The sequence below is a fragment of the Gorilla gorilla genome, chromosome 11 (assembly GCF_029281585.2).
Source record: "Gorilla gorilla gorilla isolate KB3781 chromosome 11, NHGRI_mGorGor1-v2.1_pri, whole genome shotgun sequence".
NCBI classification, from domain to species: domain Eukaryota; kingdom Metazoa; phylum Chordata; class Mammalia; order Primates; family Hominidae; genus Gorilla; species Gorilla gorilla.
In genome coordinates this window covers 130,279,245-130,293,993 of record NC_073235.2, presented here as the reverse complement: position 1 = coordinate 130,293,993, position 14,749 = coordinate 130,279,245, and the positions used below count along the sequence as shown (strand labels likewise).

Sequence of the window (14,749 nt, the reverse complement as noted above, 5' to 3'; positions counted from 1 at the left end):
AAAATAGGTGTTGGGTGAGGAAGCAGGAATGTGGGATGAGGAGTCAGCAAAGTACACATAGGATTATATACAGCGGCCAGGTGCAGTGGCTCACGCCTGTAATCCCAACACTTTGGGAGGCCAAGGCGGGCAGATCACTTGAGGCCAGGAGTTCGAGACCAGCCTGGCCAACATGGCGAAACTCTGTCTCTACCAAAAATACAAAAATTAGCCAGGCATGGTGGCACACACCTGTAGTCCCAGCTACTTGGGAAGATGAGGCAGGAGAATGGCTGGAGAATGGCTTGAACTTGGAAGGTGGAGGTTCCAGTAAGCCAAGATCACACCACTGCACTCCAACCTGGGCAACAGAGCACAACTCCATCTCAAAGCTTATACACAAAAAGCCAGGCACAGTGGAGCATGTCTGTAGTCCCAGCTATTTGAAAGGCTGAGGCTGGAGAATCCCTTTAGCCCAGGAATTTTAGGCCAGTCTGGGCAAAATAGCAAGACTCCTTCTCTTAGAAAGAATAAATAAAAAAACTTTTAAAAGATTATACATAATAAAATGTGTTGACATGTCTTTTAAAATATAAAAAATATGAAGAAACAAAATATTACCTATAATTCTATTTAAGTATAATTAGTGATATTTTTCTACTATGAAAGTTATACATGCTTATTGCAGAAAATTGAAAAATACACGGAAATATGAAGAAAAAAATTATCCACAATCACACCTTATGGAAATAACCATTCTTCACTTTTTATTTTTTTTCCAGAATTTTATGTCCACCCATCTGCACTACTTAAAAACAAAATTGGGGATTATGGTACATATATTGAGTCATTGTTTTTTCACTTACTATAAAAAATAAGAATCTTCACCAAAAATCCTCCAAAACTTCCCCACTTCTCCCTAGACAACCCCTGCATGTGAAATGCTCTAACTCAAATCCCCCGTGACCTCCACTGCGGCGGAGTCCACAATATGCTCTTTGACAATGTTGCAAGATGACTTCTCAGCACTATGCAGTTGACAAATCCTTCTTAACACATTCTCATCTGTTGACTTTTACGAGACAAAATTCCTTGTTTTTCTCCTACTACTTCTGTTATTCTTCTCCAGTCCACTTTGCAGAAAATGACTCTGGGAGGTTTGAAACTTGGTAAGTAAGTCTTCCTTGTTATGTCTTTGGGAGAATTTCACTTTCTTTAGATCTCATTGACTTCTTTGTTGAATACTTTAGGCTTTATTACATGGATCTACCTTTTTAAAATTCTGATTTTTCAGAAGACCTCCAGTCTCAAATATTTTCAATTATATCTTCCTACATGTAGGGTCATTTTTTCTTTCTGTGGGGACAGGAGGCAGGTCATCACCAGGTCTTCCGATAATGATCTGAATAATAAGGCAGCTGTAATTCTCCATCCACTTGGATCTGGACCAGAGCTGCCCAGTTGGACTTTCTGGGAAGATGGAAATGTTCTATTCTGAGCTGACCAATATGGTAGCCACTTACCACATGTGTCTATTGAGTACGTAAATGTAGCTAATGAAGCTGAAGAACAAAATTGTTTACTTTATTTAATTTTGATTAATTTGAACTGAATTAGCCTACATTGTAAGTGGCTGCCATATTGGACAGAACAATTCCAGACTGTAGTTCTTTGAAAGGAGGAACTATACATTATCCTTACTGATATCAATTTACCAAAAGTTTAATGATACTGTTATACATTTCAGACACTGTGTAGCACTTGGGAGAGTAAGATGAATGAGAGATGAAACTGGCCCTAAAGAAGCATGTAAGGTCCATCAAATAAGACAAACACAAAAGCAAACCATAAGAACTTAATATGAAAAGCCCTGAAACAGAAAGCCAAGTGGAAAACATACAGGGGATCAATTATTCAAATTCCCAATGCCTAGCACGGTTCCTAATATGTAATACAGTCAGTTCTGGTGTAACACTTGTTTTTGAAAATGTAAATGTGTTCCAAGGAGGCTGATGTATTGAGAAACAACTGGAACATAATGCAAATTTTGCATTTGCTTATATGTGATTTTGTCCAAGAGAAATACCAAGTAGATACAGAAAACTGCACCCAGCTAAAATGCACGCATGCATACTTCAAACAACTACCTACTAGCTACCTGCTCACCAATGTGCTGTGAATGAAACCCATCCGCACATAACAGTTACAACTTTCTGTTTCATTTCAGATACCACTCCCTTCCTATCACTTGACAATACCACAAGCTGCAACCCTTATTATGTCCACTTCCATAAGCAAACTTCAGGTAAAATGCCACATTTATTACATGATATATGTATATCCTGTAATACACACACACACACATATATACACACATGTTATGTATAGAACTGTGCACCCTTTTTACTAAGTTCTCCATCTTTTCTTTAATGAGTCACTGATGAAGTTTTTTGAGTGCTGTTCCCAAAGCTCAGTGTTAGCCATGAGTCCTATGCTTTTATTGCACAATTTTGTACAGTCTCATGATTTTTAGGAGCACATATGTTGTGTTATAGAAGAACTGACTGTAGGTGCAGAAAAAAAATCCTAGCAATGAGTGCAGTTAGTACCCAGATCTTGGATTCTAAATATCACTATCCAATAAAAGGAACCAGAATCCTTGGAGAACAGGCTGATTCCAGATCTGGGACAGGAAAAGGATGAAATGGGACCTTGAACATCTTGCGCCAGAATTTAAGTTAGTACTTCAAAAATTATGGAGATATTTTTTAAAACCACAGACCAGCTTGAAGGTGCTACCAATGGCAAAATTTGGGACAACTTGAGTATCAGAATAATGACAGTAACAGATTTATAACTCAATGAATAGAATAGGGTTCGATCAGCCAATATTGATATAAATGATTAAACAGGAGAATGCATATCTTTGACCTAGCCAGACGTTGCTTAATTGCTCTCAGAATTGGTTATAGCAATTTACACTCCCACCCAACAAAGTATGAGAATTCCAATTGTTTGACATTCTCACCAATATTTGGCATTGTCAGACTTGAACATTTTGATAATCAGGTGGGTATAAAATTAAAACCATGGTGTGGTTTCAATTTGCACTTTTCTGATTACCAGTGAGGTTGAGCATCTTTCTGTGTTGAATTTTGTCTTCTATAACTCCTCAATTCATATTCTTCATTCATTTTTCTAATAAGTTGTTTTCTTTTTAAAATTAATTTGTTCTTTAGGCTAAAGTTTATTTTAATCTTTATTTTCAGCATTTTTTTGGTTTGTTTTTTGTTTTTGTTTTTCTTTTTGTTTTTTTTTGAGATGGAGTTTTGCTCTTGTTTGCCAGGTTGGAGTGCAATGGCACGATCTTGGCTCACTGAAACCTCTGCCTCCCGGGTTCAAGTGATTCTCCTGCCTCAGATGCCCGAGTAGCTGGGATTACAGGTATGTGCCACCACACCCGGCTAATTTTTTATATTTTTAGTAGAAACGGGGTTTCAACATGTTAGTCAGGCTAGTCTAGAACTCCTGACCTCAGGTGATCTGCCCACCTGACCTCAGGTGATCTGCCCACCTCAGCCTCCCAAAGTGCTGGGATTACAGGCATGAGCCACTGCGCCCAGCCAATTTTCAGCATGTTTTTATGTGAAAATGTTTTCTTCTCTTTCATTTGAAGTATTTTCTATTTAATTCATATTTTTCTTTATTGTTTGGATTTCTCTATTCTAAGAAATAATTTATCCTTGATGAACATAGATGCAGAAATGCTCAACAAAATACTGCAAACCAAATCCCACAGCACATCAAAAAGCTTATCCACCATGATCAAGTAGGCTTTATCCCTGGGATAAAATGTTGGTTCAACACATGCAAATCAATAAGTGGGATTCATCACATAAACAAAACTAAAGACAAAAACCACTTGATTATCCCAATAGATGCAGAAAAGGCTATTAATAAAATTCAACATCCTTTCACATTAAAAACTCTCAATAAACTAGGTATTGAAGAAACATATCTCAAAATAATAAGAGTCATCTAAGACAAACCCACAGCCAATATTATACTGAATGGGCAAAAGCTGGAAGTATTCCCCTTCAAAACTGGCAAAAGACAAGGATGCCCTCTCTCACCATTCCTATTCAACATAGTATTGCAAGTTCTGGACAGAGCAATCAGGCAAGAGAAATAAATAAAGGCAACCCAGCACTTTGGAAGGCCTAGGTGGGCAGAGCACCTGAGGTCAGGAGTTCGAGACCAGCCTGACCAACAGGAGAAACCCCATCTCTATTAAAAATACAAAATTAGCCAGGCATGGTGGTGAATGCCTGTAATCCCAGCTACTTGGGAGGCTGAGACAGGAGAATCGCTTGAACCTGGGAGGTGGAGGTTGCAGTGAGCCGAGATCGTGCCATTGCACTCCAGCCTGGGCAACAGGAGTGAAACTACGTCTCAAAAAATAATAATAAAAAGATAAATAAAGGGCATCAAAATAGAAAGAGAGGAAGTCAGACTATCCCTGTTTGCAGATAACATAATCCTACATCTAGAAAACCCCACAGTCTCTGCCCCAAAGCTCCTTAAGCTGATAAACAATTTCAGCAAAGCTTTAGGATACAAAAATCAATGAACAAAAATCAGCAGCATTCCTATACACCAACAACAGTCAAGCTGAGAGCCAAGTCAGGAATGCAATCCCATTCACAATTGCAACAAAAAGAATAAAATACTTAGGAATACAGTTAACCAGGGAGGTGAAAGAGTTCTACAATGAGAATTACAAAGCACTTCTCAAAGAAATCAGAGATGACACAAACACATGGAAAAACACCTTATGCTCATAGATAGGAAGAATCAAAATCATTAAAATGGCCATACTGCCCAAAGAAATTTACAGATTCAATTCTTTCCTATCAAACTACCAATGACATTCTTTACAGAACTAGAAAAAATTATTTTAAAATTCACATAGAACCAAAAAAGTGTCTGAACAGCCAAAGTAATCCTAAGCAAAAAGAAAGAAGCTGGAGGCAACATGTTACCCAACTTCAAACTATGTTACAAGGCTACAGTAACCAAAACAGAATGGTACTGGCACTAAAACAGACACATAGACCAATGAAACCGAATAGAGAGCCCAGAAATAATGCTGCTCACCTACAACCATCTGATCTTTGACAAAGCTGACAAAAACAAGCAATAGAGAAAGGACTCCCTATTCAATAAATGGTGCTGGGATAACTGGCTAGCCATATGCAGAAGATTGAAACTGGACCCCTACCTTACACCATATACAAAAATCAACAAAATCAACTCAAGATGGATTAAAGACTTAAATGTGAAACCCAAAACTATAAAAACCCTAAAAGAAAATCTAGGCAGTACCTTTCAGGACATCTGCATGGGCAAAGATTTCATGCCGAAGATGCCAAAAGCAATTGTGACAAAAGCAAAAATTGACAAATGGGATCTAATTAAACTAAAGAGGTTCCATGCAACAAAAGAAACTATCAACAGAGTAAATAGAAAACCTACAGAATGAGAGAAATTATTTGCAAACTATGCATCTAACAAAGGTCAAATATCCAGCATCTGTAAGGAACTTGAACAAATGCACAAGCAAAAAACAACCTCATTAAAAAGTGGGCAAAGGAAATGAATGGACACGTTTCAAAAGAAGTCATATATGCAGCCAACAAGCATATGAAGAAAAGCTCAGTATCACTAATCATTAGAGAAATGCAAATCGAAATTACAATGAGATACTGTCTCACAAGTCAGAATGGCTATTATCAAAAAGTCAAAATGTAACAGATGCTGGTGAGGATGCAGAGGAAAGGAAATGCTTATATACTGTTGGTTGGAGTGTAAATTAGTTCAACCATTGTGGAAAGTAGTCTGGTGATTCCTCAAAGAGCTAAAAACAAAACTACCATTTGACCCAGCAATCCCATTACTGGGTACATACCCAAAGGAATATAAATCACTCTACCATAAAGATACATACACACATGTTCATTGCAGCACTATTCACTATAGCAAAGACATGGAATCAACCTAAATGCCCATCAGTGGTAGACTGGATAATGAAATTTATCCATTTAGAAATTTCTTTATCCAGTCTACTATTATGGAATATTATGCAGCCATAAAAAAGAACAAGATCATGCAGGGGCATGGATGGAGCTGGAGGTGATTATCCTTAGCAAGCTAATGCAGGAACAGAAAACCAAATACCGCTTTTTCTCACTTATAAGGGGGAGCTAAATTATAAGAACATATGGATATGAATAGAAGAACAGCAGACACTGGAGTCTACTTGAGGGTGGAAGCTGGGAGGAGGAAGGGGATCAGAAAAAATAACTATTGAGTACTAAGTTTAGCACCCAGGTAATGAAATAATCTGTAAACCAAACCCTCATGACATGAGTTTACCTATAACAAACCTGCACATGTACTCCTGAACCTAAAAGTTAAAAAAAAAAGAAAAAGAATTTATTGTGTCTTCTTAAAATATCAAGCTTTGCTTTTCACTTTTAGATCTCAAAAATCATCTGGAACTTTCTTTTATGTATGGTGTGAAGAAGGATGCTAGTGTTATTTTTATCCATACGGATAACCTGTTATTTCAGTACTAATATTGAATAGTCAATATTTTCTTCTGATTTGTAACTGTTCTGCCATATATCAAATTCCAAAATCTATGTGATTCCATTTCTGGGCTCTCTATTCCTCTCCGTTAGTCTATCTCTCTCAGCAACAAAATTTCTCACTGTTTTAATGACCATGGCCTTAGAAGGAGTCCCAACATCTGATAGGGCAAACTGTCCTTCTCATTCCTCTTAAAACATGTATTTGATATTATTGACCTTTTGTTTTGTCAAATGTATTTTGGGGGCAGCTGTCAAGTTAAATCAAAACAAGAAAAGTTTGTACATCTCTTAGTGTTTTTAATAGAATTGCAATGAATTCATGAATGTATTTGGAAAGGACTGACATCTTTTAGATGTCAGTTGAGATGTTCCATCCACAAACCTCTATTTCTTTCTTCTTTTATGTCCCTCAGTAGAATTTAAAAATTTTTTCCATCAAGATCCTGCATGACATTGGAGTCGTATATCATTATACTTTAATTTTATTTTTGTTGCTATTTTAAATGGATTCTCTAAATCCTTGTTTGGAGTAAACCCATTCAAAAAGTAATTTTTAAATTACATTTTCTATTTGATATGAAATCTCTTTATGTTGAATATTGATTTTTGAGACTCCCTTTTCCTCCAGGACTTCCTATTACCTTTAATATATTAATGTGAATTTCCCAAATGGAAACAATATGCAACATTTCCTGGGCTTCTTTGATGACAAAACTCATTTTAATAAAGACTCTATATACCTAATGTGTTGGGGTTTTTATAAAGGGTGATTAAGGATAATACACATAAAATGTATATACTTAGAGTAAAAGACAGATACATTTTGAAGAGGACTCTTTCCTCTGGGCAGCTATTACTGATTTGCGAAAGACGAGGAACAGCTGGATTTCTTTGGCTTAGACCATTGACTACTACCAAAATAATTTTACCCTCAGGTAGACAGATTGAAACAATGCAGTGTTTTCTGAAAAAAAAAAAGTCAGTTCTGATTCCGTTTTTGAAATAGAAGTGAATTTATCTAAAATTGAAATAAAAATCAAGTTGTGTACACCCCTGAGGAAGTAATAAACAGGAAACAAAAGTTTGCCACGGAAAGTGGCCAAAACAACAAGGAAGTGACTATAGTCATGTGCCAAGCCCCAGCAGCAGTATTTAAGGGTCCCGTGCAGAGGCAAACATCAGACCTCGTCACCTCTCACATCCTCCCTCCTCACTTCACCTGAGTCCTCTCTACTGACACCATGTGTTGCTGTGGTTGTGGAAGTTGTGGTGGCTGCGGTGGTGGCTGTGGTGGTGGCTGTGGTGGTAGCTGCGGTGGTGGCTGCGGTGGTGGCTGTGGCAGCTGCACCACCTGCAGGTACTACCGGGTGGGCTGCTGCTCCAGCTGCTGCCCCTGCTGCCGCGGCTGCTGTGGAGGCTGCTGCAGCACACCCGTGATCTGCTGCTGCCGCCGTACCTGCAGCTCGTGTGGCTGCGGCTGTGGGAAGGGCTGTTGCCAACAGAAATCCTGCTGCCAAAAGCAATGCTGCTGCTAGGCAGGGCACCTGCCTCTGGAAGAGTTTGCTGCATCTTGCTTGCCCATTGTAAGCCTTCCCCCCACCTCGCCCTGGTTCTCTTTCCATCACTGGGAGTCACGTGACTGGGAGTCACGCAAGGGCTGTAGATTTGATACCCTCCTCTCTGTCACATCACAAATCTATAATTTCAAAATATTGAGTGATATTCATGTGAACAATGAAAACTATGAAAGCAAGGGACAGCCCAGCTCCTGCAAACAATTCATGGTTGAAGAAATGGAAAATGAAATCATAGTTACTAACTTTTTTATGTATTTCTGAAATTCCTTAACACAAACTTCAGTGCCTGCCTTCTTTTCACTGTGCTGTAAATTACATGCTATTTCTACTCTATTCTCATATCCAGCAGTTCTGTACTGCTAAAAACTAAATGCACAGAATAATGTACCATATATTGATGGCTAACCATCTCTTTTACTTATTGTCTTGCTATAAAAGGACCTTTTTTGTGCTGTATAAATTCACGCAAGTTAAATAAAGAAACCCTGTTGGGAAGAATTTCCTCTACTGTGAGATTCATTTCTTTTATGATCAAACTTGTGCTAAAATGTATTATGGGCTCAATATCCAGGGCAGAAACACTTCGCATGTGGAGCAGGTCTCAGGGAAGCCTTATTTACCCAACTTCAATTTCCCTGTCTCACTGTTTGTGACAGTCATTTCTTTGGAGTCAATGTTAATGTAATTTACTCCCAAATTGCCTACATCTCACTTCCACTCATTGGGTCAGGTCAAGGGAGCATGAACCCAATTTGGGTTGCTGACATGCCAAAAGAATAGCAGGTGCTTTACCCCAAATCAGCCTAACCCATCCCTGAAAATAACCTTAAAACAAATGTAATACATTTTCAAATCTGCCTTAAATCTTTCCTTTTCTAATCCCAATTAGAAGTATATGACCTTAGGGCTGGGCACAATGGCTCACGCCTATAATCCCAAAACTTTGGGAGGCCGAGGTGGGTGAATCACCTGAAGTCAGGAGTTTGAGACCAGCCCGGCCAACATGGTGAAATCACATCTCTACTAAAAATAGAAAAATTAGGTGGGCATGGTGGCAGGTGCCTGTAATCCCAGCTACTCAGGAGGATTGCTTGAACCTAGGAGCTGGAGGTTGCAGTAAGCCAAGATTGCACCACTGCACTCCAGCCTGGGTGACAGAGCAAAATTCCGACTCAAAAAATATAAAAATAAAAAAAAGGAAGTATATGACCTTGGATACAAAATACTTATCACAGAGAAGGATTTTCAGAAGAGGCCACAACCAGGTCAGGCCAGCAGGTATCTGCCTCATGCAGAATTGGCTCTGTGCTGGGATGGGTTGAGACGTATTGGGAGCAGATGTGCATGCAGGTACTGACAAAGTCTAATCAGCCCAGGTTAGGCCCACCCTGAAGAAGTAGAGGTTTCAATCTCTTTGTTTTTACTCTAGCATTAATCTTAGAAATGGTGATAATGGCTTAATTTTATATTTGCCAGTTTCTAAGAGCAATTCTTCACCTCATTCCCATGAGGAGAACAAAGCAAAAGTACAAAATGGATCTAAGATGTTGATCAAGGATCCACCATACTATTTACATGCATTCACGTGCAAGGGCATGAAGATTTTTTAAAGTCTCTCTGCAACATGCAAATAAAAACTGAAATTACACTTAGCCAATCCAAACTAAGAATATAATATAAGTACCTGATTGTTCATGACCCAGGAAGTTGTTCCTCGTGTGTAGCTAACAGAATATAAGTTAAACAGAGGCCTGGCACAGTGGCTTATGCCTATAATCCCAGCACTTTGGGAGCAGAGGCGGGTGGATCACTTGAACTCAAAAGTTCAAGACTAGCCTGGGCAACATGGTGAAACCCCATCTCTACTAAAAGTATAAAAATTAGCCAGGCTTGGTGGCGCACACCTGTAATCCTAGCTACTTGGATGTCTGGGGCAAGAGAGTCGCTTGAACCCGGGGAGGTGAGGTTGCAGTGAGTTGAGAACACGCCACTGCACTCCAGCCTAGGTGACACAGTGAGACCCTGTCTCAAAAAAAGAAAAATAAATAGTAAGTTAGAAAAATTAAACAGAAAGAAAACATCTACATAACTGAAGAATTCAATGGCAACACCTAGTAGACTTAGAAATTGGAAAGAATTAATCTACACCGATTTTGTGATATATCCTACATTTTAATAACTTAATCATTTACCTTTAGACAGGAGAATTTCTAAAAAATTCAGGATAAAGGGTGCCTGTTCTCTTTAGAAGGAGTCCAGGTATAGAAAATCCATGCCCTCCATTGCTAGCCGATTTCAATGTACTATTATCCTCCACTTAAAAGTCTTCCATACACATGATTGAAATCTTCCCTGCTTTTGTGTTTCCTCTTGTCCTCTGTAGACCAAAGAACAACATCTAAAGATCTGCTCAACAAAACCCTTTATAGACCTGGGACAGTCTGGTGTTTTTAACAACCAGATCTCGTGTGAACTCATTACTGTAGGGAAGGCACCAAGCCATTCATGAGGGATCCGCCTCCATGATCCAAACACGTCGCACTAGACCCCCCTCCAACACTGGAGGTCACACTTCAACATGAGATTTGGAGGGAACAAATACGCAAACCATATCATTCTGCCCTTTGCCTCCTAAATCTCATGTCCTTCTCACAATGCAAAATACAATCATCCCTTCCCAAGAGTCCCCAAAAGTGTTAACTCATTCTAGCAACAGTTCAGAATTCCAAAGTCTCATTTGAGACTTAAGGCAAGTTCCTTCCTCCTATGAGCTTGTAAGACCAAAATCAAATTATTTACTTTCAAGACATAATAGTGGTACAGGCATTGGGTAAATATCCCCATTCCAAAAGAGAGAAACTGGCAAAAAGAAAGTGGCAACAGGCCAGACACAAATTCAAAACACAGCAAGCAGGCATTAAACTTTAAAGCTCCAAAATAATGTTTGACTCCAGGTCTCCTCATATCCTGGGCACACTGGTGCAAGGGGTGGGCTCCCAAGGCTTGGGCAGCTCCACCGCTGTGGCTTTGCAGAGTGCAGCTCCCATGGATATTCTCATGGGTCATAATTGACTCTGTGGCTTTTCTAGGCTCAGGGTGTAAGCTGCTGGTAGCACTACCATTTTGGGGTCTGGAGGGTGGTGGCCCCCTTCCCACAGCTCCACTAGGCAGTGCCCTGCCGGGGACTCTGTGTGGGGGCTTGATGTGGTTTAGATACTTGTTCCATCCAAATCTCATGTTGAAATGTAATCTGCAATGTTGGAGGTGGGGCATTGTGGGAAGTGATTGGATCATGAGTGCAGATCCTTCATGGCTTGGTGCTGTTCTTGTGACAGTGAGTGAGTTCCTGTGAGATCTAGTCGTTTAAAAATGTGTGGCACCTCCCCCTCCAACTCTGTCTCTTGCTCCTGCTTTTGCAGTGTGACATGCCTGCTCCCACTTTGCCTATTGCCATGAGTAAAAGCTTTCTGAGGACTCCCCAGAAGCCACACAGATGCCAGTGCCATGCTTGTACAGCCTGCAGAACTGTGAGCCAATTAAACTACTGTCCTTTATAAATTACCCAGTCTCAGGTTTTCTTTACAGTGATGCAATAGCCTAATACGGGGCTCCAACTCTAATCTTCCCATCAGCACTGCCCTAGTAGAGCCTCTCTGTGAGGGCTCTGCCCCTGCAGCAGGCTTCTGCCTGGGAACTTAGGCTTTTTCATACATCCTCTGAAATCTAGGTGGAAGCTGCCAAACCTCTGCATTCTGCATGCCTGCAGGCTTAACACCACGCAAAGGACACTAAGGCTTACAGTTTGTGCCATCTGCAGTGTGACCAGAGCTGTACCATTTACCCTTTGAGCTGAGGCTGGAGCCAGAGCCGCCAGGATTCGGGAAGCAGTGTCCCAAGGCTGAACAGGGCAGTGGAGCCCCAGGACTGACCCCTGAAACCATTCTTTCCTCCTAGCCTCTGGGCCTATGATGGGAGGAGCTGCCTCAAAGACTTCTGAAATGTCTTCAAGGCCTTTTTCTCATTGTCTTGGCTATTAGCACCTGGCTACCTTTTAGTCATGAAAATCTCTCTAGCAAATGGTTGCTCCATGGTCCGCCTGAATTCTTCTCCTGAAAATCTGAAAATAATTTTTCCTTTTTTACCACACAGCTAGGCTGCAAATTTTCCAAAATTTTACACTCTGCTTCTCTTTTAAGTTCCAACTTTAAGTCATTCATTTGTTTCCAAATCTGATCATAGGTTGTTAGAAGCAGCCAGGCCACCTCTTGAGTGCTCTGCTGCTTAGAAATTAATTCCATCAGATATCCTACGTTATGACACCTAAGTTCAACCTCTCACAAATCACTAGGGCATGGATACAATGCAGCCAAGTGCTTTGCTAAGACATAACAAGGGTGATCTTTTACTCCAGTCCCCAGTGAATTCCTCATTTCCACCTGAGAGCTCATCAGCCTGGCCTTCACTATCCATATTTCTATCAGCATTTTGGTCACAACCACTTAACCAGTCTCTAAGACATTTCAAACTTTTCCTTATCTTCCTGCCTTTTTCTGAGCCTGCTAATTCTTCTAACCTCTGCCCATTACCCAGTTCCAAAGCTTCTTGCACACCTTTAGGTATCTTTATTGCAACAGCCTGCTCCTGGTACCAATTTTTTGTGTTAGTCCATTTTGCATTGCTATAATGGAATACCTGGGACTGGTATTTATAAACAAAAGCACTTGGCTCACAGTTCTGTAGGCTATACAAGCATGGCACCATCATCTGCTTCTCTTTTGGTGAGGTCTCAGAAAGCTTTTATCCATGGTGGAAGGCATAGGGGGAGCAGCCATGTCACATGGTGAGAGAGACAGCAAGAGAGAGAGGGAGGGCCCAGTCTCTTTCTTTCTCTCTTTCTCTTTTTAACAATTAGATCTCATCTGAACTCATTACCATGGGGAAGGCACCAAGCCATTTATGAGGGATCAGCCCCCACATTCCAAACACCTCCCACTAGGCCTCACCTCCAACATTGGAGGTCACACTTCAACATGAGATTTGGAGAGGACAAATACCAAAACCATATCAATCTGACAAGCCCAATTTTTTTTTAGCTTTCAGTGGAATTAGGAAAGGACTATAGGCTCATATCTGAACACATAACATATATGCAATTTTAATATGAACAAATAATAACTCAGATCTCATTTTCTCAACTATAATGCCCAATTCGGGGTTTGGAAGTATGTTTACTCTAACAACTCCAGGCATTGAACACTCTTCTAATGATGTCAGTCAATTATACAACAAGAAATGCAAGAACAATTCTTGGCTTCACAGCTGCTGGTAAATTGCACACTGGTCCTATCCTCAATGATCAGTGTTGATAACCCCAAAATTACTTACCTTGTCATCGGTTCTTAAATTAATAAGTAAAAAAATATAAAGCATGTTCTTAGAGTAAGTACATTCAGTCCTTTTTTTATAGAGAATGTAAAAAAGCTTAGAAAGATATATAGCTTGCATGAAAGTTCTTTTAGGCCAGCTGTCTCGTTCTAGACACATCAGAAGAGCCAAAAATACCTAACTCAGAGAGTAGTGTGGCTGCCTGAAAAACAACAAAATCTCTTTCTCTAGAGGCCATGGTCCCTCTTCCCCAACACACACAAACTCACAATGAACCACAACCAAATATCACGGGCTCCCATGGATGCAGAGGTATTCTAATCCTTACCCAGATGAAGATTCCAGAAATTTAGGATTTGAATCATGTTTGAAAAATCACAATTTTGGGACTAGCAATCCTCTTAGTGTTTTACATTCATAAAAAAGGTACAATCTTCCACCTAAGAAAAGGTTGAAAACAGAAAGGAGCACTAAAAATGAACTGCATATTAACAACAAACACACAGAAACAAATGTAAACCAATAATACTTACAATTGCTCCAAAAAAAATGAAATACTTAAGTGTAAATCTAACAAAACAAAAACATAATCTGTATCCTAAAAATCACAAAACACAGATGAAATAAATCAAAGAAGACCTCAATAAATGCAGAGCTGTATCACATTCATGGGTCGGGGAAGACTCAACATAGTGAAGATATCAGTCCTCCCCAGATTGATCTACAGGTTTAATGCAATTCCCAATTTCTAGCAAGAGTTTTTGTAGACATAGACAAGTTTATTCTAAAACTTGTATGAGAAGGCACAGGACCTTCCTTTCAAAAATAGCTAAAACAATTTTTGAAAAAGAAATAATAAAGTGAGAAGAATCACTCTACCTTAGTCCAGGATTATCATTCACATACAGTGATCAAGACAGTACGGATAAGAAGAGGGACAGGCACAGAGATCAGTGGAACAGAATAAAGACTCTAGAAACAGACCAACACAAATGTGCCCAGATAATATTTTTCCTTTTTTTTTTTTTTTTACCAAAGGAACAAAAACAATTCAATAGAAGAAGGATTGTCTTTTCAACAGACAATGTTGGAGCAATTGGACATCCATAGGCAAAAAAAAAGAATCTCAACCTAAACTTCACACTTATACAAAAA

The 14,749-nt window shown here is 39.6% G+C and overlaps 1 protein-coding gene across 1 annotated transcript; it reads left to right on the top strand.

The window, feature by feature from the left end:
- The first annotated feature begins 7,832 nt into the window (after window positions 1-7,832).
- On the top strand, window positions 7,833-8,668 carry LOC129532194 (small cysteine and glycine repeat-containing protein 9-like). The gene has a single exon (XM_055380597.1). The coding sequence runs from the start codon at window positions 7,874-7,876 to the stop codon at window positions 8,165-8,167; it is 294 nt and encodes a 97-aa protein (XP_055236572.1). The 5' UTR covers window positions 7,833-7,873; the 3' UTR covers window positions 8,168-8,668.
- Window positions 8,669-14,749: the final 6,081 nt, after the last annotated feature.

What these genes read in the sequence shown, in the direction of transcription:
- LOC129532194 (XM_055380597.1), top strand. Translation starts at nt 7,874, where the DNA reads ATGTGTTGCTGTGGTTGTGGAAGTTGTGGTGGCTGCGGTGGTGGCTGT.